This window comes from Jatropha curcas, chromosome 9, assembly GCF_041381405.1.
Source record: "Jatropha curcas cultivar XTBG-Jc1 chromosome 9, XTBG_Jcur_1.0, whole genome shotgun sequence".
Lineage (NCBI taxonomy): Eukaryota > Viridiplantae > Streptophyta > Magnoliopsida > Malpighiales > Euphorbiaceae > Jatropha > Jatropha curcas.
This window is the reverse complement of record NC_143159.1, coordinates 5,649,032-5,673,599: the sequence shown is the minus strand read 5'-3', so window position 1 is coordinate 5,673,599 and position 24,568 is coordinate 5,649,032. Positions and strand designations below refer to the sequence as shown.

Genomic DNA, 24,568 nt, shown 5'->3' with positions numbered 1-24,568 from the left:
ACAATTAATAAAATAAATAATTTTTTTAATGTGATTTGCGCGTACTGTTTTCTACATTTTTTAATAATTGCCTTGTCCAGTGTCCGTGTGGCACCCCGTGTTCCATATGCAAGTCCGTTCAATTTAGCTTCTCATTGACGTGGAGAAGGATTTCTCCGGTTTCAGTTTTCCCGAATATTGAGTTTTATCAATTGGATGAATTAAAGAAAAGTATCCACTAATAATAGAAAATTTTTTTGAAAGAGGCTAATAATAGAAAAATAAATGTTAAAATCGTCTTTATTTTACTTTCTCCGTTTTATTTATATAGAGAAATTTTTTTTTTTTTGGCATTTTATTTATATAGAGAAATTTTTCTAATATGGTAACTTTAGGACTAATGCCAAAATAAAAAGTTTAAAATACCATTGCTTTAGTTTATAGATTAAACATTTACTTTGAGAGTATTTTAAAAAAGTGATAAACATTATTGTGGTTCGCATTTAATTCAAAATTTGACTGACCCGTGCGCTAAGAAAATGTGAGATTCAAGCACATTATTGTCACGACCCGTTTCCGTGGGCCGGACCGGCACTAGGGCCCAGGTAAGCATAAGGCCCCCGAGGCCCGTAGTAAGCCTAATTACTCAAAGTATACATTCCATACCATTTATAAAAGTAACGCATACGACAAGGCCCAAATTTAAATGCACAACCCTATAACTGCGGAGTTCAATAATATTCTGATAATAGAATAATTTATACATCCAAAAGTAAATAACAGAAATATAAAGTTTACATTTATAACTCTGCGGAGAAGATTGCAGAGCTTCCGTTGGATCAGCAACTTCCTACTACCTGAGAAGTTTGGAGAGAAGGGGGGGTGAGTTTTGCAACTCAGTGAATAATAATAAATAATACACACCACATACAGTCACACGGAATGCGCCCTAATATACTGAATGATCACACAACAATCAATCATATGGCATAACATCAGCACCCACAAACAACATCACCTTCAAATAATCACATCACGTGGAAATTAGTCAGTGGAGTCACCGAACCCCCGATGAGCCGTCCTCCCACATGGCTCATCCTCTCACATGTGCACCAGGGAGCCGATCCCCCATACTGGCCGACCGGTCTAATCCTCACTTGACCAGCCCTCTCATTGTTTTTCCATTCTCTCTTTTCTTTTCCATACCAACAGGAGGTAACCCGGTCGTCTCCATCAAATCTAGATCATCAGGCGCTCACAACAGGAGGCCACCCTGCGGGCTGCGATCAAATCTAGATTATCAGGTGCGCCCAATAAAGAAACCAACCTGTGGTTTTCCATATCACACAGATCATAGCAGTAGGTGCACACGGGGGCGCCGATCTCCCATTTACCCGGCTAACAGAAACAGAATCAGGATCCATATAACAGAATCAGAATATAACAGAAATCAGAATCAGGATCCATATAACAGAAACAGTCTCACAAACCCATGGTGACCCACATCATCCCAATTCCACACAAACAAATCACAGTATATGCACAGCACAATTATTCAAACAATTCTTTCAACGTACTACACCAAATACATCCAAATATACAATTATGTAACATAAAATAAATATGAGCTTTAATATATATATATATATATAAGGTTTGTAAAAAAAAAAATGCTATGCAAATGCATGTTGATATGCATTATTTATTATTACTCACAGTGATGGAAGGCGAAGTCCTAGCTTTGATTCTGTCCTGGAGGAGCACTAGATGGACACGGGCGATCTAAGAAATTTAAAGAATGACACAAACAAAAATAACTATATCAGATAAAAATATTTCTTTACCACTCTAAGAGTTTTATTTTATATTCTAAATTTTTTCTACGTAAATTAATCTCAATATTTTAATTTCTTTTCTATACTAAAATTTTATTTTTCTATCTAACTCTATTTTATTTATTTTCATCTAAAATCTATTTATTTTATACCGAATTTATTTTATTATTTTTTTTTCTACCGAAATTTCGGCAGCATCTCCCCTAAAAATTGGACTATCCACCTGTTAAATATCAACAATATATCTAATATTGCCAAATCACACAGCCCATCCATCGGGCAATTAATCAAATAACATTTTCCCATCCTCCTTCAATCTCAACATCACCACACAATCCAAATCATACATTACAATACCATTATATTTAAACTACCTTAATTAAATCAACACTAAAATTATAAAGCTATTAACTACTCACATTTACCAAATTAAATTAATTACATTAATTAACTACAAAATAATAAGTTTAATTTAATTAACTAACATTACTAACATTAACTTAACTAAACTTAACTAAACTCATTAATTACAAATAATAAAAATTAATTTCATTAACTAATATTACTAAATTAATTAACTTCAAATAATAAAATTAATTTAATTGACTAATATTACTAACACTAACTTAACTAAATAAATTAGCTACAAACAATTAACTACAACTAACTTAACTAATTAATTACTAACACTAATTACTAACACTAACACTAACACTAACTTAACTAAATAAATCAGTTAATTTCATTCACTAAATTTTAAATTATACCCAATTTATAGTGTTGCCGGATTGCGATTAACCGGAAATGGGGCTGGTGGCCGGAGGTCGACTGGCAGCGTGGAGAGAGGCGGAGCAGCAGGTACGGTGGTGGCGCGACCAAGTGAAGGCTGTGCTGCTGCCGTGCGCTGCGCGATCTGGCAGAGGGCACAGCTGCTGGCAGTGGCGCGCGACGTGAGTGGCGTGAGCTGCTGCTGTCTCGCCAGGGACACAGGCGCAGTGAGGAAAAGGAGGAAAGAAAGGAAAGAAGGGAAGAAGGAGAGAAGGAAAGAAGGAAGAAGAAGAGAGGAGAGGAAAATGGTGGCTGTGTGTTGGTGGTGTCGCCGGAGAAGTGGAGATGTGCTGCTGAGGGAGTGAGTTTAGCGTTGGAGTTAAAAGAAAAAGGGAAGTTTCTAGATGGTTTGGGTTGAACCGGTTCGATTCGGTTCGGTTCGGCCCAAATCTTCGGTTTCCAATTGGTTTACGGGTTTTTCAATCGATTTTTGGTTCGGTTTCTCACAGTGTTCGCATTAAAATATTGAAATAAATTTCCAGGCTGTCAGTTTATTAAATTTAATTGGAAAATCTTTGAAAATAAAAATTCGGGTTGTTTCAGTCTTCCCCCCTTAAAAAAATTCGTCCTCGAATTTTGAAAATAACAAGAAACTAGGATACAACAATTGTTTACGACAATGGTGGTTATGCTTCTCACAAAATGTTGCTAGTTCGTTAGTCAGAGTGGTGAATCTAATTTTTCTTAAATTTATTAATTAAGACAAACCAATGAACAGACCTGGGAAGAAAATCTAATTTATAGGGAAGGTAAGATGATTATAAGATGAATCCATCCCCAAAGTTATCTACCTTGATGTATCGTCATTTATTCTCTCTCTAGTTATGATAAGCAATGATCATTTCTTAATAAGATGCTCATACACAAACCAAGCATTAAATCTTCTGATACAAGAATCCCCATATTCAAATGTACTACTATCCCAATTTAGAATCCTTATTTCAAAATTCAAAATCTACATGCTGACTCATCCATTTTCCATCAGTTCCAAATATTAATATCATTGCTCCAATAATCATGGAAGAAGTTTATACTTAGATAAGATGGTTGCTGCCAATTCAAGGAGGTTTTCGATTATTTCAAATTTTGCCATTAAGTACTATTTGATCATTTCTAATTAAAGAGAACAAATTCTTACCACTACTACAAGCTTATTTCAAACAAAATCATGATATTTCTCTAGCTAATTGCTATCGACTGATAGGAGATCTTAGCTTCTATCCCAAGCACATCACCTATTTAACAACTTAACCATTTTCCAACGAAAGATAGATATACAATCTCTTTTCAAATCCTACTAATAAAAATCTCATAACAACTAGTAGTACATCAGCTATGTAGAGAGAATTTAAATTCACCATCAAGTCCCTATTTTAGTTAGTAACTTATCTATCCCTCTTTCCAAATTGTCATATACCATTTCTTAACTAATTATGACAAGAACTTATGAAATTAGCCAAGTTAGTTGTTATCATGCCGGATAATTCTTAATTCATTTTTCTAAAATTTGCAAATGCCATTCTATTATACTCAATTCCATAAAGAAATCCAGCCTACATTTTTTTTTTTTTTTTTTTTTTTTTTTTTTTTTTTACAAACTTAATTGAGATGTAAAATTCTCCAAACCAATTTACCCATTTCTTCTGTCTCTAATCAATCTTTTAGACCTACGTTTATGTATCCAGAAATCAAGAATCTTAAACTAAGTAGTGCCTTTTGCTCTAGCTAAGTAAGAGATCAAGAATGTTAAACCCATAATTCAACTCCTGATTAGACTATGTCCTTTGTCTTATGTTTATTCTTAATCCCATGAATGCCCATGAATATTCAGATAATAATATCATTGGGTTATTCCTTTTCTCCAAGTCTATTGTAAAGTCTATTACCTGTAAAATTTATACCTAATATGATCTAGGAATATCCTCAACATCTGAGTTTTAATGTACCAGTTCTCAAATGGACCTAACTAATTAAGTATTCCCTTAAACCATTAGATATGTCGCAAACAGCCATTTATAACACAATTCTATTCATTCTATCATAATTGCTACCAATCGCTAAGGAATTCAGAATAGCTTTATATTAATGGCTCTCATCCTAATTGATATCTCAATAATTCCATGAGCAGATTTTAAATTAATAAATCACCAGATTATCACACTTAAGTTAGCCGTCAAGTATAGTTAAGATATACTCTTAGATCGTCTTGTTAACACATCCACTAATCTTATTCTCTCTATGTTCAGTCTTTGAATACTTGCGTTTGTTCTTCTCCCTAAATTTGCTAAAATTATCCCAAATTCACTTGTTTATTCTTACACAAATCTCAATATTCCAAATGAATAGTAATTAAAACCCAGTTAGTCCATTGATATATAAAATACTCCAGATACCCTTCTATTCCCTAGAGGCGTAATTATATCTCCCTTTCTCCATCCAACAAACTAAGTAACTTATAAAAATGCACTGAGTAATAGGAATTTCTTATTCTAACTTCTTTGCATCAAGAAATTACATTTATTCACATTCATCGTCATTTCAAGCTGAATCTCCTGATTCTTTATCAACTCTTATTTCCGAGTATTACTATTAATAACACTTATCACTTGTACATAATACATTCATAAGCTCGATATATGGATTCAATTAATATAACTCATAAAACATAATACACTTATCAAATTACAGAAGTCAGAATTTTCTTATCTCTGTCTCTCAAGTAGAAAATCTATCTCTCTCTTTTTTTTTTTCTTTCTTTTTTTTTTTTTTTTTTTTTTTGAATCTGAATTTACTATTGATGAACTACGAAATTCTCGAAACTCACCTCATAAAGACCCGATCCGATTAACTCAACTCAGAAGTTTGGTTAGAACATCAGCAATTATTTGTTTAATATTCTATAGAGTTATCATTGACAGTGATAATTATTTTAAACCTCAAAACCATTTCCTACCTTCAATAGTATACATATTCCATCTTTCTACTATTAATAATATTTCACTTCTTTTTGTCTAGCTACATATTCTTAACTACTTATTCTAAAGCATCTTTTTTTTTTTTTTTTTTTAACTTTCTAAATTTTCATAAATCTTAAATTTATTTACAGCATAAAATTACTATTCATGACCATTTAAATTCTTAATATCCACCTTAGCTCTGTTCTTCAAGAGATATAACAAGAAACTGTTCAATTATACAAATATTATTCTCCTTCATATTATATTCAAATTATCATTTTCCTAATATAATTATCACCCAATATAATAGCGTTACAATCTCAAAACCACTAATTGCCTTTGCTATCTTTTACTTTTATTTTATTATACTTGGTCCATAAGATTAGTCTGGCTTATTACACATCCTACATGTACTAGGATCTTAATTATATCACACATGGATCCACAAATACTTCTATTAACTATTACTCAATCTTTTCTATCTTAACAATAATCACTTATAATTTCTTGATCATTTTGTCTTAGAATTTATTCTTGTATAAGCATCGTGAGATCAACACGAACCAAAATTTTTCTACACTCATGAAATCTCAAAGTATAGAAGTCTTTATCCTAAATCCGCTGATGTATCATTATTCCTATTTTTACCAAATCTTGTTGCCCATGATCCCTAATTTGTTAAAACTTTATATACTGATTATCCTCATTTAAATCATACTAATTTATACTCTTCACGCTTCTGTAATTGATTCTTTTCTTAATATCTATACAATAACAGGACTAATTCCATCCTTACTTATCTAATTCACTAGTATAACATCAATTCAATAATTGGATAATTATCTCTCCAGGTCCGATGTCATTCATCAATACACTTAATCATCATACCCCACTATTTACATAACATAATTAACTTAATTCCCTTATAAAGTCGTTCCTCGGACCATAGAATCTCCAATTAAACAAAATCATTGTTTATAATTCACATACCATCAAGTGTGCAACAATTATTTTAAACATCAAAAGACTAAATACCATTAGCATTAATTTTAATTTTTTTTTTTTTTTTTTTTTACTTGTATCATATTAAACCATAAGATGCCACAATCCACACAATATCCATCACTAACTACATAAAGATTAGAGTAATTTATCTCTTACTAAAAATCGCGATTTTTTTTTTTTTCTTTTAACCACAATAATTTATATTATTTCCTATATTCACACCCTAAAAAAAAATAGTTGATGAATACAACAATACACTTTACTCTACCAAGCAGCGATTTTTCATAAATAAAACTCACTTCATATAATAATTCCACCAATATTATTCTTTATGAAAAATACTCATCACCAATTATCATATCAAATCACACCAAATCCTTCAATATTCAAACCTTATAAAAATCATGTATATCCATTCCATCCAGAAAAATATTTATCTCAATAATTATAAGAAATTCCACTAACTAACATTATGTAAATTTTATCAAATACATATACTAATTCAATACTCTAATTAAATAGACTCTAATGTCCTCGAATCCGAATCATTTAGTTCTCTTAATAAATAATTAGCAACTCATTCTCAATTCCACAGGCACACATATACACACGTTCCTGCATTTTATATATGTATTCCATATTCAACACGTATTAAATAACACTAGCGTGCTTTTATCAGTTACTTCAATCTATTAATCATATATCACTTATCTTCTTACATACTTAAATTATATATGAATATTATTTATTCCATAGAAGGATTTTTATTTAAACCATCCCCTTAGCATCAGTAACTAAATCACATCTCTAAAGAACATGGATACAAATTTTACTCATTAAACAACTTGACTTTAACCTGACTGTGAAGAACGCTGAAGGGGAAAGCAAGGAAGACTATATCAAGACATGACAGAAATTACTCCGCAGTTACATCTAGACTTATGACCTTTTGCTCTGATACCACCTTTGTCACGACCCGTTTCCGTGGGCCGGACCGGCACTAGGGCCCAGGTAAGCATAAGGCCCCCGAGGCCCGTAGTAAGCCTAATTACTCAAAGTATACATTCCATACCATTTATAAAAGTAACGCATACGACAAGGCCCAAATTTAAATGCACAACCCTATAACTGCGGAGTTCAATAATATTCTGATAATAGAATAATTTATACATCCAAAAGTAAATAACAGAAATATAAAGTTTACATTTATAACTCTGCGGAGAAGATTGCAGAGCTTCCGTTGGATCAGCAACTTCCTACTACCTGAGAAGTTTGGAGAGAAGGGGGGGTGAGTTTTGCAACTCAGTGAATAATAATAAATAATACACACCACATACAGTCACACGGAATGCGCCCTAATATACTGAATGATCACACAACAATCAATCATATGGCATAACATCAGCACCCACAAACAACATCACCTTCAAATAATCACATCACGTGGAAATTAGTCAGTGGAGTCACCGAACCCCCGATGAGCCGTCCTCCCACATGGCTCATCCTCTCACATGTGCACCAGGGAGCCGATCCCCCATACTGGCCGACCGGTCTAATCCTCACTTGACCAGCCCTCTCATTGTTTTTCCATTCTCTCTTTTCTTTTCCATACCAACAGGAGGTAACCCGGTCGTCTCCATCAAATCTAGATCATCAGGCGCTCACAACAGGAGGCCACCCTGCGGGCTGCGATCAAATCTAGATTATCAGGTGCGCCCAATAAAGAAACCAACCTGTGGTTTTCCATATCACACAGATCATAGCAGTAGGTGCACACGGGGGCGCCGATCTCCCATTTACCCGGCTAACAGAAACAGAATCAGGATCCATATAACAGAATCAGAATATAACAGAAATCAGAATCAGGATCCATATAACAGAAACAGTCTCACAAACCCATGGTGACCCACATCATCCCAATTCCACACAAACAAATCACAGTATATGCACAGCACAATTATTCAAACAATTCTTTCAACGTACTACACCAAATACATCCAAATATACAATTATGTAACATAAAATAAATATGAGCTTTAATATATATATATATATAAGGTTTGTAAAAAAAAAATGCTATGCAAATGCATGTTGATATGCATTATTTATTATTACTCACAGTGATGGAAGGCGAAGTCCTAGCTTTGATTCTGTCCTGGAGGAGCACTAGATGGACACGGGCGATCTAAGAAATTTAAAGAATGACACAAACAAAAATAACTATATCAGATAAAAATATTTCTTTACCACTCTAAGAGTTTTATTTTATATTCTAAATTTTTTCTACGTAAATTAATCTCAATATTTTAATTTCTTTTCTATACTAAAATTTTATTTTTCTATCTAACTCTATTTTATTTATTTTCATCTAAAATCTATTTATTTTATACCGAATTTATTTTATTATTTTTTTTTCTACCGAAATTTCGGCAGCATCTCCCCTAAAAATTGGACTATCCACCTGTTAAATATCAACAATATATCTAATATTGCCAAATCACACAGCCCATCCATCGGGCAATTAATCAAATAACATTTTCCCATCCTCCTTCAATCTCAACATCACCACACAATCCAAATCATACATTACAATACCATTATATTTAAACTACCTTAATTAAATCAACACTAAAATTATAAAGCTATTAACTACTCACATTTACCAAATTAAATTAATTACATTAATTAACTACAAAATAATAAGTTTAATTTAATTAACTAACATTACTAACATTAACTTAACTAAACTTAACTAAACTCATTAATTACAAATAATAAAAATTAATTTCATTAACTAATATTACTAAATTAATTAACTTCAAATAATAAAATTAATTTAATTGACTAATATTACTAACACTAACTTAACTAAATAAATTAGCTACAAACAATTAACTACAACTAACTTAACTAATTAATTACTAACACTAATTACTAACACTAACACTAACACTAACTTAACTAAATAAATCAGTTAATTTCATTCACTAAATTTTAAATTATACCCAATTTATAGTGTTGCCGGATTGCGATTAACCGGAAATGGGGCTGGTGGCCGGAGGTCGACTGGCAGCGTGGAGAGAGGCGGAGCAGCAGGTACGGTGGTGGCGCGACCAAGTGAAGGCTGTGCTGCTGCCGTGCGCTGCGCGATCTGGCAGAGGGCACAGCTGCTGGCAGTGGCGCGCGACGTGAGTGGCGTGAGCTGCTGCTGTCTCGCCAGGGACACAGGCGCAGTGAGGAAAAGGAGGAAAGAAAGGAAAGAAGGGAAGAAGGAGAGAAGGAAAGAAGGAAGAAGAAGAGAGGAGAGGAAAATGGTGGCTGTGTGTTGGTGGTGTCGCCGGAGAAGTGGAGATGTGCTGCTGAGGGAGTGAGTTTAGCGTTGGAGTTAAAAGAAAAAGGGAAGTTTCTAGATGGTTTGGGTTGAACCGGTTCGATTCGGTTCGGTTCGGCCCAAATCTTCGGTTTCCAATTGGTTTACGGGTTTTTCAATCGATTTTTGATTCGGTTTCTCACAGTGTTCGCATTAAAATATTGAAATAAATTTCCAGGCTGTCAGTTTATTAAATTTAATTGGAAAATCTTTGAAAATAAAAATTCGGGTTGTTTCAATTATGCGCACAGATTAAACTCACCAAGAAGCTTATGCTTAGCATTTATGTGTTTACATATAGTGAAATTTACTCATAATTCTAATAAATCCTTAATGGAGAAAAATTTCCCTCCAAATAACTGTGCTTAAATAAAAATAATTGTATTTGTTTATATTTACTCTGATGAACTCCTTTAAAGAGAGAGATATAAAACCTAAACCCTAATTTCACTGCTTAAATAAAAATAGTTGTGCGCATTTTTACATTATGTCAAATTCTATAAATTGGTTTTAGTGGGTATAGATAAACTGTTTGCAACTTTATGGATACTAAAAGCATTTAACTCGCGCTTTTTAGTTTCAGAACACAGTAACATACAAATTGTATTTTTCACATCTTAAGTAATGTTTTTCCTTTATTGCCTTTTTCGAGCCTCTTTAGTAACATTAATTGGATGTGGAGTGGTCTTAAATTCTACATAAGGTGGTTATTCAGCAGATGGCAAGGAGATCAAGTCTAACGGTTGATTATTGAGTATAAGTACATCTTTCGAAGTTTCAAGCAAATGTTGAGGTACTGTATTTTAATCAAAAGAAAGGACTATATTCGTGACGTTTGTAGATTAAATTTTAGAGTTGTGAAATCATCTTTATTTAGATGAATTCAGCTTTGAAAATTTTGGCTCCAAATTTTATTTTTTTATGCAGAAATTCGGAGAAGTAAAATAAAGAATTTGAGGTTAAAAATTTTGGCTCTAAACTTTCTTTTAACTTTCATGCCAATTTTTTTTTTTATATTGAAATTTAATGCGCAATTGCAATTAAACAACCATTTTTTGTTATTAAAAGTCTAAATAAATAAAACATCTTGTTTAAGCAACAGATCATCTCTCTCATCATTTATCACTTTTTGTTGAAAATTAGGGACCACTTTAATATCTTTCAGGGATAAATTCGTAAGAAATTCATAAAAGACCATCTCTTTAATCCTAAAGAAATTTTGACTTTCCCTACACGACATAAATAGAACAGAACGGAGAGAGTAGTTTACTTGAAGTGGATATGGCAATGGACAGCAACGCTCGACAAATAAATGCTAAATGATGGATGGTTACACTGTTTGCTCTTATAATTTGGGAGATGATCACTTTTAAAGAAAATCTCAAATTATCTTTCAAATTATCTTTCAAATTTTTATTACTTCTATTTTTCAACCAAATGAACTCATTCGTTTTTCCAAAATAATAATAATAATAATAGTAATAATAAACTAACCAATCATTGGAAATGATGAACATCAGCTAGCGCCAGTGATCACTTTAGATTTGGGCAACGACAGAACAGGTTTCTCTCTTGTTTTTGATAATTGACAAAAATTAGATTCAATTAAGGCAAGCATAGAAGTAGTTTGCTAATTGAACCATAAAATTAATTTTAAATCTGATCGGATTATTTAAAAGAAGAAAAAACGTTCAAAAATGTATATTATCATTTCGAAATGGGAGAAGTCCGACCCGTCGTTTGGACTTTTCGTAAATATGGTTTAACATAATTCTTTTGTTGACAGTGTATATACTTTACCTACACTTTGCACTTCTTATTCCTTTATCTTTGTCATGGCAATAACCATGAGGATTGCATACTTGCTTTTACCTAAGCCACGTTCTTGTGGCGATGATTTTTTGTAAATACCATTCATTCGAATTGACATGAGAATCCAATTACATTGCATTGCCAAAATTTATATTATATATTTAAAAGAGATATTTTCATTGATTTTATTGATAAAATTTACCCGAAACTATATTCTATTCTTTTTAATTCAAATTTATTATACGTGCACTTATCATTAGATAATGTTTTAGTTTGCTATAACTATATTTACAATTTAAAGAAATCTTCGTCTGTCAATCTTCTAAAATATGATTTTTTTTTAGTGTAGTGCAGCAAAAAAAAAAAAAAAATGATAGTAGGCTAATTACCAAGCTATGTTGTTTACTATACTAGAAAATTTCGGTACAAAATAATTGAAAGTATATTCTCAATATTCACATTATATATTCTGACCAATGGTGAAGTACATGGTCAACCTTTCTCCTTTTATTTAATATATATATATATATATATATATATATAACCCTAAGGAGGATCAAGAGAAGAATGGGTCAGTATATTCTTTAGCCACCAACACCAAGAGGCAGCAATTGACCTTTCTTAAGCTTATAGTTCGTTTTCACGTGACAATTTCCTTATAGTTTAGGTATTGGTGAATGAATTTGCAAGACAAAAGCACGTGTCAAATGTTATTATACTTATAAATCAAACTCCAAAAAAGGAGGCGATGGAGTTAGTCAGTTAGGTGTCTCTAATGGACTTTGAAGGGCTGCTTTTCTGTTTGGTGTTCTTACAGTTAATCTGTGGGGCTTGGGTTAGAGGTTAGGAGGGTTTGGTTTGGTCCCTTAAGCTTCATGGAAGGGTTGTTTAGGAGAAAAGGGAAACAAAATTTAAAAAAGGGTTGTTGAGAAAAAAAGAAATGTTTTTCTACATTTCAAGGTGTTGAAGTATGACCAAATTTCATGGCTCATATAATTTAAATTTTCAATTATTATACTGAAGATGTGAATTATAATTTAATTGTAACTCAAATTTTCTTTGTAAAGAAAATAAATTAGCTAGATTTTGTGTAATTATTTAGACTTTTTATAGATCACAGATTCACAGTCAAAAAGGGAAGGCTAATTAAAAATAATTTTTGATTTATAGCTCATTTTCTTTTTCTTTTTTTTTTTAGAAGTAGCTTAAAATCATTTCTTTTTTTGAGGGGAGCTTAAAATAATTTTAAAATACTGTTTACAGCATACTAATATTTTCAAATTGATTTCAGGATAGAATCCCATTTTTAATTAAAAAAATCTTTCATTTCTCTAACATAGAAAAGGCAAATTTCATTTCTCTAACATAGAAAAGGCAAATCTAATCTATGAGGTAAAAAAATATAAACACAAACAAAAAGCAAATCTTTATATTCTTAAAATCAAAATCACATATAAAAACAAAAAAAAAAAAAAATGAAAATCCAATTTCACGATCATTCATAAATGAAAAGCACCCACCAATTTTCCCTCTGTTTGCCAACTGGAGAAAGAAAAGAAACTTGTCATCGCATTTTTCTCATAGCAGCGCATCTATAAGACAACTCCATTCGATTTCTTCTATATTCGATGATTCTACACGTACCCATTTAACTAATTTACACTTCACTTTGTCTTTGAATCGACATGGACGTGTAGCTTAGTGTATTTCACTTCCCATTTTCTTCTCCGCCACCTTTTCTCGTAATAAACTCTCCCCATTCTTTTCACTTTCCTTTCTGTTCCTCGGATTCTCCGCTTAGCGCCTATATAACCAGGTGAAATTCTCTTATCCCATTTTTTTATATTGTCTAAAGCTTGCTTCTTTCTAATATTTTCTTTATTCTTGCTGATTTTTATTTTCTGGCTTGCTTCGTTTAAGGTAATTTGTTTGTTATATCTTTTTTTTCTTTTTGCTTATATATATATATTTTTCTTTTCACACATTAGTGGCTGGCCTTTTATTTATCCTAATTTGAGATTTTGACGGGACATGGACTTCGGATTCGCCAATTTTGACCACTTTCTGTTTGTAAAAATAGCAGCAATCTGCAAATACAGATCCGTGTTTGTGATTAGTGTTGATTTTATTTGAGATAAAAGCTTCTTTAAATTTCCTTACTTTTTAAATACATTCTTCATTGCTTTCTCTAGCGCTTTTGACCTTGAGAAAGGAATGTGCTCTATTTTGTTTTTTTAATGCTCAGTGAGCTACCGTAGATTTTGTACATGGTGCCTTATTCTTATTATCTTTGATTGAAGTAGGTGTTTCTTGTAAAATGGATCAATAAATCCATTTGTCTAATTTGTGCCCTTACATTCGTTACTTGTTTCTTGAATTTGCAGAATGGCGGGTGCTGTGTTTCACCAAGGTATAGGGAGACTTCAATCTTATCAACATTTCCATAACTCTGGATTTCATCAAGAGGTTGGAAATGTTTCAGTCAAATCCATATCAAAAGGTTTTCATGTTGATATTGGATGGTCAGTGTCAAGAAAAAGGGGTTATAGATCTTGCAGGACGAGTTTCACTGTTGTTCGAGCTACTGCTTCGCAAACTTCAGTGGTTGATCCAGTTTCAACCCCCTCACATGACAGGACCAATGAACATCCAAAAAAATCAAGTAATTTAATTTATTTCTAATTCTTGTTTCACATCTAGTTTTTGACAGTGCAGATTTGTATTATTTGTTCAAACCAGTACTAAAGAGGCTCTCCAAATGAAATTGTGACATATATATTTGCTACCTCCAGAACTGATTACTTAAGTTTCCCCCTTTATATGAAATTTTCTAATCATTGTATACTAATCTAATTCAGGTGAGGCAGCTCTTATACTGATAAGGCATGGTGAGTCATTATGGAATGAAAAAAACCTGTTCACAGGTTGTGTCGATGTGCCATTAACAAAGAAGGGTGTGGAAGAGGCAATTGAAGCTGGTAAGAGAATCAGCAACATACCTGTAGATATGATATATACATCGTCATTGATTCGTGCACAGATGACTGCTATGCTTGCCATGACCCAACACCGTCGGCGAAAGGTAATTTGTTGAAAATTGAAAGTCCTAATTAGGTGTAAGAAAAGGTTCAGTATATGGGTTCATATTTTAGAAGCTAGTAATATATCAACTAATGATACTAGTCATTTGCTGCCTTCTTTAATCGAGTAGAACCTATGTTAGTGATTATTGGTACAATATTAAATTAGGCTAAGCACATCTGAAACTCATTCATACACAAGTGCAGTAATGCAAATTAATAATGTGAACTTTATCCAAAAGTTAATATTTTTTGATGATCCTGAAGAATTTGTGTCCAATTTTTTCTTTATTTGCTAACCTGTTAATGAACTGGCAACAGGTGCCAATCATTTTGCACAATGAAAGTGAACAGGCAAGGTCATGGAGTCAAATATTTAGTGAGGACACAAAAAAGCAATCCATTCCAGTTATAACAGCTTGGCAATTAAATGAAAGAATGTAATCATATAGATTCTACTCTTACCTATTTGCTTGTAATTCTGAGGCCTTGAAAAAACTAGTTCTTATTATAAAACTTACAATTTGGCTTCTTCTATAGGTATGGGGAATTACAAGGTCTGAATAAGCAGGAAACGGCAGATAGATTTGGGAAGGAAAAAGTTCATGAGTGGCGCCGAAGTTATGACATACCTCCACCTAATGGTGAGAGTTTGGAAATGTGTGCTGAACGAGCCGTTGCTTATTTTGAAGATGAGGTATACATGAATGTGGTTTCCATTTCCTGTCTCTTATGATTCATTTGACCTCAATTTGGCATTGGTTTTATAGATTAAAGTAATTATATAGCATTGATTAGTATCTGACTGCTGAGACATTGCACTGCAGATTGAACCACAACTCCTTTCAGGGAAGAATATAATGATTGCGGCCCATGGGAATTCACTGAGGTCCATCATCATGTACCTTGACAAATTAACTTCCCAGGAGGTAATCAGCTATTATGATATAGCAGTTTTAACCATCTTTATAGTCTCTCCTTTTGCTTTATATATCAAGTTAGTTTTCACTATTTTTATTTTTCTGGCAGGTTATAAGTTTAGAACTATCAACAGGAATACCTATGCTTTACATATTCAAAGAGGGTAGGTTCATCCGAAGAGGGAGCCCTGTAGGACCAACTGAGGCTGGGGTCTATGCATATACTAGGGTGTGTAATTTCTTTTCATTTTTTATTCTCTCTCTTCAGAATCACAGATTCTCAATTTCTAAAGCTTACATTTTCTTACTCATCAACATTTGTAGATGCACTTACGATCTGTTTAGTAGTTAAAAATGAAGTTTTGACTTGTCTCCTTCCACCCCTTCTCCTTTTTCCACCTGCCTTTCTATTAGAGTTGTGACATTGATAATATCGTATTAAATCTATCAGCCAGTCAAGTTACTGATAATATCGTATTACATCTATCAGCCAGTCAAGTTTCGCGTTTATGATAAATGCATGACTTAGTTTTATTGATGGATTTGAAAATTTTTGGCGTGGCAATATTTTTTTCTGCCCTTTCATATTTAAATTTTGAAAACACTACAGAGTTCTTTTGACCAGAAAAGGAATGAGAACCACTAGTAGTTTCAAATTCTATGAACAACCTTGGCCATATATGGGCTTGTTTCAAGTTAATAGGAGATTCTTTAGGACTCACGGTTGAAATAAAATACTCTCAGCGGTGAACAAGTGGACAGTAGAATATTTGTATACCTTATGATACAAACAGACTTGTGCTTCTGACGGTGGAAACTGCAAAGTCTTGCAAAATGCTACTTTTTAGAAAGTATTCACTAATGAATATAATTACAATGATTTTAGAATTCGTAGTTTCTTGAAATAAATCATTAGGATTGAAATCAAAATTTGCTAGATTAACAATGAAAATCAACTCAGTATGTTAGTTTATCTATTCTACTGGTCAAGAACTATGTTTCTGCTAAGGTGGTTGTGACATTGAGATTGCAGCTCTCACCTTCATCACAAAATAATAAATGAAAGCACCAACTCAATGTTGCTGTAACCTTCTCCTATTTATTTTTTTTTGTTTTTCCTTCTTTTTTTTTTTTTCCTTTACCTGGTTTTTTCTCCTTTACGTAATAACAATACTGGTACTTTTACTGTATTGCTGCAGAGATTAGCTCAATACAGGCAGAAGTTAGATGAGATGTTGCATTAAGATATCCAAGAATTGGTAAGCTTTAATTGTTTCTTGTTATCTACAAACTACAGCTTCAACCTGATTTAATGTTACGCCTTTTTGGTTCCAACTCCTTAAACAATTTCGAACATTTTCCTCTTCAGGGGGCTACCTACAATTGCATCACAATCTCCATGCTGTTAGTCCTCATAAACCTAAAGAAGAAAATGAAGGGTAGATATGCGTTGCGGCAAATGTTCTGAACAACTAGAAAGTTGCTACTGCATTTTGTGTAACTTGCGTGTTGGGTCAGTCAAGTCTTGTTTAGAGTCCTTGGCCGTGTTTCCTCTCAGGCTATTATGTAGGTGCCTGGGAAATTCTGTTGTTCTTCAAATCTTGTAAAAGATGTATTTGAATAAATAAGAGCATAGTTCATATAAGATGTTCCGCTTCCTAGTTATTACAAATTTGATAAAAGTGATACACGAGTAGTTTTTTCTCTCGTTATGTTAATTGTTCTTTCTAGCAAAGCCATTAATGAATCCACTGCAATGAAAAGTGAACCAGTTTTTCTTCACGTAAATGACCAATATGTTGTTACAGTTTTTCTTTATTCAAAGCTTTTCTGTATCCAAAGACAAAAAGGGATCAACAAAAAAAGAAGAAGAAAAAAGAGATCAAATTTCAATAGTTCTGCAAAATTGAGGCTGCATAACATCACTGCAAAATCAAAATCACCAACAATAATAGATGATCTCTTTCAAGATGAATTTTCAGGGTTGATCTGTTCTTGGAAAATAAGGATTGCAAGAAAAAAACAATTGCGCAGACAACGAAATGTCCACCATTTCATGGTTACAGAAATGCCAACTGCAATTACCAATTGTAGGTCCAGGCCATAAAAACAGAGTTCAAGAATAGCCTATGACATAAATAGTCATAGATTATGACCCTTCCTTTCCAGCACAGCTGGTTGCTAATCGCATTAGAATAATCTTCATCTAAGCTCGAACATGTTCTTAACCGCCAAAAAGAGTCAGAATACATGCATTTAACATGGAGCATTACATAGATAACGCCATTTAGGAAACTCAACGAGGAAAAATCGTTTGCTGATTTTCCAGACTGTTATTCATACAACTTGATGAAATTTTGAGGTTTCAAGTCTCACTAAAATGATGAGTCAGAAATCAGGTTATCATACCTTGACCAAAGTCAGGCATGTGCATGGTCATCATGGGTTATAGCTTCATCTGGATGTATGTTTTCTGAGACTTTACTGCTGTGCTCAGTCACAGGTGCATTGCCGTCGGGGGATACCGTTTCTGAATCTACTCCACGAAGCTGAGAACTGTCTGTTTCATCGGTTTCAGAAGCATCAGAATGCGAGTCTGTGCTGAGATTCAAGGAAGCAGCAGATGTTAATGCTGGTTGTGGCACTGCAGGAGTCATCCCCCTAGTCCAGAACAAAGGCATCTTTTTGTCATCCTCCTTCATCCTCTCAGCATACTTAATGATATCAAAACCTGAACAGTCTTTGCCGCCAAATGAGGACTCGAGCTGGTCCATATCAAATAAATCCTCCATTATTTTCATGGTGTTGAGTTCATCTGAGTAAACAAACTTGACTTTCTTGTAAGTCTTGGGCTCTAGAAAAGCTTTTGCCACCTGCAACAGAAAATTGTCTTGGCATTACACGCAGATATGCTAAACTAGCACAGAAGCGACGAGTCACAAAGCATACCAGAAATAAACTGACACCAGCAACCTATTAGTGGCAATACAGAACTTCCACTGAAAAGAACATACTGGAGTATGTCCCCTAAATAATGCTTAGAACACACCAGGTATCTATGAGCATTCAGCTATACGGTTCATATTCATACAAACTAAATGAAATTGCAACGACATTTTCCAGGTTATATGGACATTCAAACAAAATCTCTTAATAGCTTAGTGGTTGAAAATTGAAAAAATGGACATAATGTAGTAGGAATCTTGTTTGAAATGATAATTATTGCTTCTAAACTAATATCTACTGAATCTTTTGGCGTCAAAACCCTACAATGGCTCTGCACAACCCTACTTCCAATTGTAGGCTGCATTGCCACCTCATAAATAGCCTCGAGAATGGCTCGGCACAACCCAAATTCCAATCGTAGGCTGCATTGCCACCTCATTGAACTTATGTTACCTGGAGCATAGTCTAAAGTCAAACCTACATGTTTGAAAGAGATTCAATGAAGATTTCATATTTCTGATTCTCCAAAAGAAATTTGTAGCATTGTAGAAAGGAAGGATACAACAAAAGGTCATGGTTGGTTACTGACCGTCCAAAATGGTTCAAAGAACTTTGGTGGATTGTACAGTATCGCCAGACCCAGCCTTTCGGGATAATGGTCCTGTAAAACGTGGGCTGTTTCCTTTGTCACCTTCAATGAAATATGTGACAGATTGAAGCCATGGAAATCAATCAGCCAAACCATCTGCTCCTGATCTGGTGGTAAACTTAAAATGGCATTCTCCATGCAATACACCAAGTACCTAATTTGCCCTTTCGTGGACTTTGTGTTCTGTAATCAAAATGAATGTTTTTGAGTTATGAAAGCTAACCAGCATAAGGCTAGGCATGTCCTGAAAAAAGAAAATCTGTAGGTTTCTTTTGATTGACATATAAAGTTCCATTAGATGGCATATGATCCCATAATAACATAGAAGTGTTATTCACATTTTCACTGAGAAATACACTAGTTAATATGCTTAGCTATCCAAACTGATAGATTCACATTCAAAATCCCATTAAAAGAACACCATGCCTAATTTGAAGAGGAAGAATTATATTACTATTTAACAGTGAAAAGTTCACCGCTTCTGAAAATAAGGATCAACCAAATAATTTGAATATTTATTCTATGTTAGAATCATGAACTGGCCCTTTTTTTTTCTGACATTGCAGAGCAAGGGAAAGCGTTTGGATGTATTGACAATTTGACATGGCAGATGAAAAGTTAAAAGTTACACAACAGTCAAAAAGGCCAGTGGAAATTGTCAGATGAAACCTGGCAACTAGGTCTCATGACGAGAACTGTTCTCCCATGCTTGTCAACATAATTTGATCTATAGATTTTCCCTGTCTCTGCTTCACGAGCAACTTCTTCCTACATCATAAACAAAAGTACCGAAACAGTTTAAAAATATTGCTTTAGAATTAATATTACAAAACTAAAAGTTTTTATTAGGACCCAGAACCTGCACAGGCTAACAAGTTTTGTCAAACTGCCGACTAACTAGTGAAACATTTTACTAAATGTATTAAGGTAACCATTTTATAGCCATTTCCATCCCAACTTTTGGTTTTTTACATTGGCAGAGGTTTCATTTATGTGTTGATACTCCAAAATTATGTCCAGTTTTAAATTAAAATTTTTCAGCCAACTATATGCAAATAATTCTCCGCTTTAGTGTTCTTCAAACCTCATCAAAGGCCATTTTTGAAAACAGCATGTAAAAAGCAATTGCGAAGCCTTTTTATTTGTTGTTACAGTAACTTCAAAAAAGAAGTAAAAAAAAATTATTATAAGCAAACCATGGTAAAAAAAAATAAACATATTTTTGTTCCATCCAACAATTCAGGCTCAAAGACTACAGATAATAAGTTAGAACAGAAAAAAGACATGGTAACACACCCAGCGAATCTCTTCTGGTTTATATTCTGCTCTCCATTTTAAGGTTTCTTTCAGCACTTTTGTTGCCTTCTTCACATTCCAGTTTCGTGCCCTTAGGTGTCTAGAGATTGATGCATCAGAACAATAAATGGACAGCTTCTCTGGCAATATCCCCACCAACCTTCTCACCTCATTAATCTGTAAACACCAAAACTTTCAAAGCTTAAAAGCTTTTCTCTCTCTTCCCAGAATCAGTACTGTTTGCATTCCTTCAACTATTTATAAACTAAACTTAAATTATTTATAAACTATAACAAAGCCACAATGAGCAGTCATGACAAAGCAGACAAGCATATTAGTAGCCATACCTTTGCTTGCTGTTCTTCAGTTTTCAAAGCCTTCTCAAAGCCATTTGAAGAAGATTTCTTTAGACCCTCACTCATTGTATGTTACCTGAATGCCATTAGTTGAAGACATTAGAAACCCATATTTCTGCTTTTTTGCAGTAAATAGAAATGCAAGCATTTGTAGAAAAGACTAAACTATTGTTCTCCGCAAGGGATAGTCCATAAAATGATTTAAAATTGCATGAAGATAAGTTTCCTTCTTTTCCAGCAATGCAGAAAGAATTTTAATGATGCACATTACCAGACAAACAAGGTTTCAGTTTTAATAAAAAAACAAAGACTTATTCGTAGTAATTTTATTTGGCTTTGTGGGGAGAGAAGAGAGAAATTTTGGGTATCAGCATATCCCATTTCTTTAATCATTTGAAACATTTTAAGATCTAGTAAAGGACTAAGACAATTATAAGAAAGCACCCAGATACAATGAGTTTCTTTCTTTGCAAATTAGGCTGCAAGTATTTATTACATTTGATCCTTCTGACAGACAAACACAAAGTGAAAATTAATAGGAACACCCAGAAGATCTATTTTCAGTAACCAATTGGCTACTGTGTCAAGGAACATAGAAGAGAATCTCAGATATCAAATATTCCCCCTTTCTTTTGTTATTCAAAGCAAATACAAGATCAGTGAAACTAAGTCATCTCAACCAAAAATCAATGCATGTAAACAAACCAAATATTGTGAAAGTATAAACAACAAATGAAAGAAAATGCCATTTGCAGCTGTGACAAAGAAACCCCGAGCAAAGCTGAAGGAAACCAAAGAAAGTATAATTCAATTTGCACAGGATCTAGAGCATTTTAACAACCTTGTGATGCTATAAAACTCAAATTCTAAATCACTTGTTTGTTTTTAATTTAAGATGAGCAGAATCTACAACTTAAGTGCTCAATAAAAGGGGAGGTCTAAGATTGAAATAGTTTCAACATCTAGAATATCTAGATATCTTAGTAGATTTATCATGCAAAATTCCTAAAAGTGTCAGGCAATGCTTAAATAGTTTAAAAGATGGTTTTCTTCAATAGCCCACCAGAAATAAGGTTATAATTCCATTTTTGCACCCAACTGGGAGTGAATTTAATAAAAGGCTCCTCTCTTTCTGTAATTACTACAATGAATAAGTGCGTTTATTGGCATTTTGTTAAGAATAATTGAAACATAAACCTACTTTATTATTGCATAAAATAGAAAATGAAGTCCACACAATTTTACAAAATTCATCTGCAATTCCACACTCAACACACACCCAAGAAATTCACTTGGAATTTTGTAATTTCAATACCATGGAATTCAACATCATTAGAACAAATTCTATAAAAATGATAAAATTTGTAATAAATTCCACACTACTTGAACTTACATGCCCTCCATTTTTTAATTAAATCAGCAATCCAATCTTCTCTTATCTCTGTTCTATTAATGCACAAAGGACATTTTTCGGAAACACGGAATATTATTGGTGCCAGTTCTGCATTTATTCAAAGAAAAATCTTTACTTGAATTCAATTGACAATTTGACAAGCATTCAATTGCAAACGAATTCTACCATAGAATTTAAAGTCTTTGTGCATTTGCTTTCAAACAGAGCATCAAGCTACTCTGTTAGCTGCTATGAAGCAACTGGCGAGTAAATGTACCATTCAAATAAAAAATATTTTCCATTGCCGTAATAAGACAGCATCTGCAGCAGTAATAGCAAAGCATGCGTAATTCTCATAATTAGCCAAAAACATAGAAGAAAACAAATCTCTACATCCCCATCACGGCACCTGAAGAACAAAGGTGATATTTTTTGCAAATGGCACACGAGCGATTAGATCAATCAAGTGATTATAAAAACATAGTTCCGTAACAGATTCAAAACGTAAAATTGGTATAATTAAGACTAATTACGAGTTTTTATATATTGCTCCTTCTTAGGTGCTTATTATATGCATTTGCTCCTAGAATAAAATCCTATTTGAATGAAATTATAATGTTGTCATTACGATTAAAAAAGAAAAAAAAAATCATTGAGCCAAATAACAATTGATAAAAAAAAAAAATAAAAAAAAAATAAAAAATCAAGACCACAAAGTACTAAATCAAAACCAAAAAACGTTTCATGAATAATAGTCGAACCAAATTACGCATATAAGCAAATGGCATTATTAAACTGATAAAGATGCAAACTTTAAATATATAATAAATCATAAAAACCAACAACAAATTAAAGATAAAACCCAAAATCTATGACTCATAAATATAACAGGATCCACGTAAAGATGGGTGAAATAACGAACTAACCTGACTGATTAGATAATTAAGTAATTTTAGCCTGAAAAAACAGAGCAAAGCGATTCTTTAGGAGTTCAACTGGTGCAAACCATAGAATGATAGAAACCAGGTCAACTATGAAAAGGGTAGGCTTAGCAATAAAGGTTGTGAATTGGGTCGCGACTACTTTGAAGAAATAGTATCAGTCTCTGGATCCACACACATGGGCAAAATCGATTAAAGAAACCGGGAAACTGGGTAGGTAATGCTTAGCCTTTTGGCACAAAGTTAAATAATAATTTGGTTTTATGGTTAGGATATTAAGACACCCAGAGATGTGGCGGTATTTTCTTACCTCATTTTTCAGGCTAGTGTTCTTTGTTAGGACAGCAGCACAGTACCACAATGTCCAAGAAGTCTGAAATGACCCTGTAATTGGTATCTCTGTAAGAAATATGTCGGTAGCTTGTTGGGGTAATGTTGACTTTTCGTATTAAACAACCCAAAAAAAATTAAGGCAAAAGCCTTCTCATGGGAATAACAACGGAGATGCCCTTGTTGATTCCCAAATATTTTATGTTATTCAAAGAATAGAATTTTCAAAATATTCAATAATGTTATTTAAAATATTATATTATCTATCCCTACGTGGATCCTGATCTTCTCGTTTTGAGTTTGAACAAATGGTGTTTTGACATCAATTCGTTCTCATTTTAACATATATTTTTCTGTATTCTGATTAATTGGTCTTGGTAAAATCATTTGATTTAGATAAAATTTATTTAATTATAGTATATAATTAAAAATTGAAAATATACCATAATAGCAAGGAATCCTTCAAACTTCAACCTGCCCATAAATATTTGCCCAAAAATGTGCATATCGATATCCAAAAAAATGATACCAATATAAAAGAAAAGAAACATAAGAACGTTACTCAAAATTATATCTAGATAAAGTGGGTCATACTCCAGAGAGGTTAGACACAGCACAAAGGAATAAGGGGATGTAAGAAGTATGTCTGTCGCTTTAATTCTTGCTATGCTCACATTTGCATAGATAGATGAAAAGATAGATGAAAAGATTGATGAAAGGACACAAACCAAGGTATAATTTAATAATAACTGTAGATAAAAAAAAAATAAAAATGGGATATTAAAACAAATAGACAGTCCTTCACATCAAAGTGGAAAGTACATCTGATAAAAATAATAATGATAATAACAATAATAAAGATGAAAGGATG

The 24,568-nt window shown here is 33.0% G+C and overlaps 2 protein-coding genes and 1 long non-coding RNA gene across 8 annotated transcripts; 1 reads left to right on the top strand and 2 right to left on the bottom strand.

The window, feature by feature from the left end:
* Window positions 1-680: 680 nt before the first annotated feature.
* LOC149493515 (uncharacterized) lies at window positions 681-10,113 on the bottom strand. The gene is made up of 5 exons (XR_016322385.1): window positions 9,610-10,113; window positions 8,724-8,789; window positions 2,582-7,867; window positions 1,696-1,761; window positions 681-836 (listed from the first exon to the last, which is right to left on the bottom strand). It is a non-coding gene; the product is annotated as an uncharacterized LOC149493515 (long non-coding RNA).
* A 3,147-nt stretch (window positions 10,114-13,260) lies between these two features.
* LOC105650449 (Phosphoglycerate mutase family protein) lies at window positions 13,261-17,431 on the top strand. Of its 3 annotated transcripts, none has more exons than XM_012237351.4 (9): window positions 13,261-13,602; window positions 14,171-14,448; window positions 14,645-14,868; window positions 15,188-15,306; window positions 15,407-15,563; window positions 15,694-15,795; window positions 15,896-16,015; window positions 16,986-17,045; window positions 17,156-17,431. In XM_012237351.4, exons 2-8 carry the CDS (start codon window positions 14,172-14,174, stop codon window positions 17,028-17,030), a joined length of 1,044 nt encoding a protein of 347 aa, XP_012092741.1. In that variant the 5' UTR covers window positions 13,261-13,602; window position 14,171; the 3' UTR covers window positions 17,031-17,045; window positions 17,156-17,431. The 3 variants fall into 3 exon arrangements, with proteins under 3 accessions (XP_012092741.1, XP_020541445.1, XP_012092742.1); XM_020685786.3 differs by lacking the exon at window positions 13,261-13,602 and adding an exon at window positions 13,648-13,706; XM_012237352.4 differs by lacking the exon at window positions 13,261-13,602 and adding an exon at window positions 13,813-14,085.
* Window positions 17,432-17,846: 415 nt separating this feature from the next.
* On the bottom strand, window positions 17,847-23,698 carry LOC105650451 (uncharacterized). Of its 4 annotated transcripts, XM_012237355.4 has the most exons (7): window positions 23,353-23,671; window positions 22,427-22,534; window positions 21,025-21,109; window positions 20,678-20,854; window positions 20,051-20,149; window positions 19,322-19,564; window positions 17,847-18,659 (listed from the first exon to the last, which is right to left on the bottom strand). In XM_012237355.4, exons 3-7 carry the CDS (start codon window positions 21,097-21,099, stop codon window positions 18,207-18,209), a joined length of 1,047 nt encoding a protein of 348 aa, XP_012092745.1. In that variant the 5' UTR covers window positions 21,100-21,109; window positions 22,427-22,534; window positions 23,353-23,671; the 3' UTR covers window positions 17,847-18,206. The 4 variants fall into 4 exon arrangements, with proteins under 4 accessions (XP_012092745.1, XP_037497939.1, XP_012092744.1 ...); XM_037642011.2 differs by lacking the exons at window positions 22,427-22,534; window positions 23,353-23,671 and adding an exon at window positions 23,678-23,698; XM_012237354.4 differs by lacking the exon at window positions 22,427-22,534.
* Between the last annotated feature and the right edge of the window lie 870 nt (window positions 23,699-24,568).

Coding starts and splice junctions, on each gene's coding strand:
- LOC105650449 (XM_012237351.4), top strand. CDS start 14,172: ATGGCGGGTGCTGTGTTTCACCAAGGTATAGGGAGACTTCAATCTTAT. Junction 14,869..15,187: donor CCCAACACCGTCGGCGAAAG/GTAATTTGTTGA, acceptor AACTGGCAACAG/GTGCCAATCATTTTGCACAA. Junction 15,564..15,693: donor TTGCTTATTTTGAAGATGAG/GTATACATGAAT, acceptor ATTGCACTGCAG/ATTGAACCACAACTCCTTTC.
- LOC105650451 (XM_037642011.2), bottom strand. CDS start 21,099: ATGAGTGAGGGTCTAAAGAAATCTTCTTCAAATGGCTTTGAGAAGGCT. Junction 20,150..20,677: donor AACCAGAAGAGATTCGCTGG/GTGTGTTACCAT, acceptor TTTATGATGTAG/GAAGAAGTTGCTCGTGAAGC. Junction 19,565..20,050: donor TCATGAGACCTAGTTGCCAG/GTTTCATCTGAC, acceptor TTTTGATTACAG/AACACAAAGTCCACGAAAGG.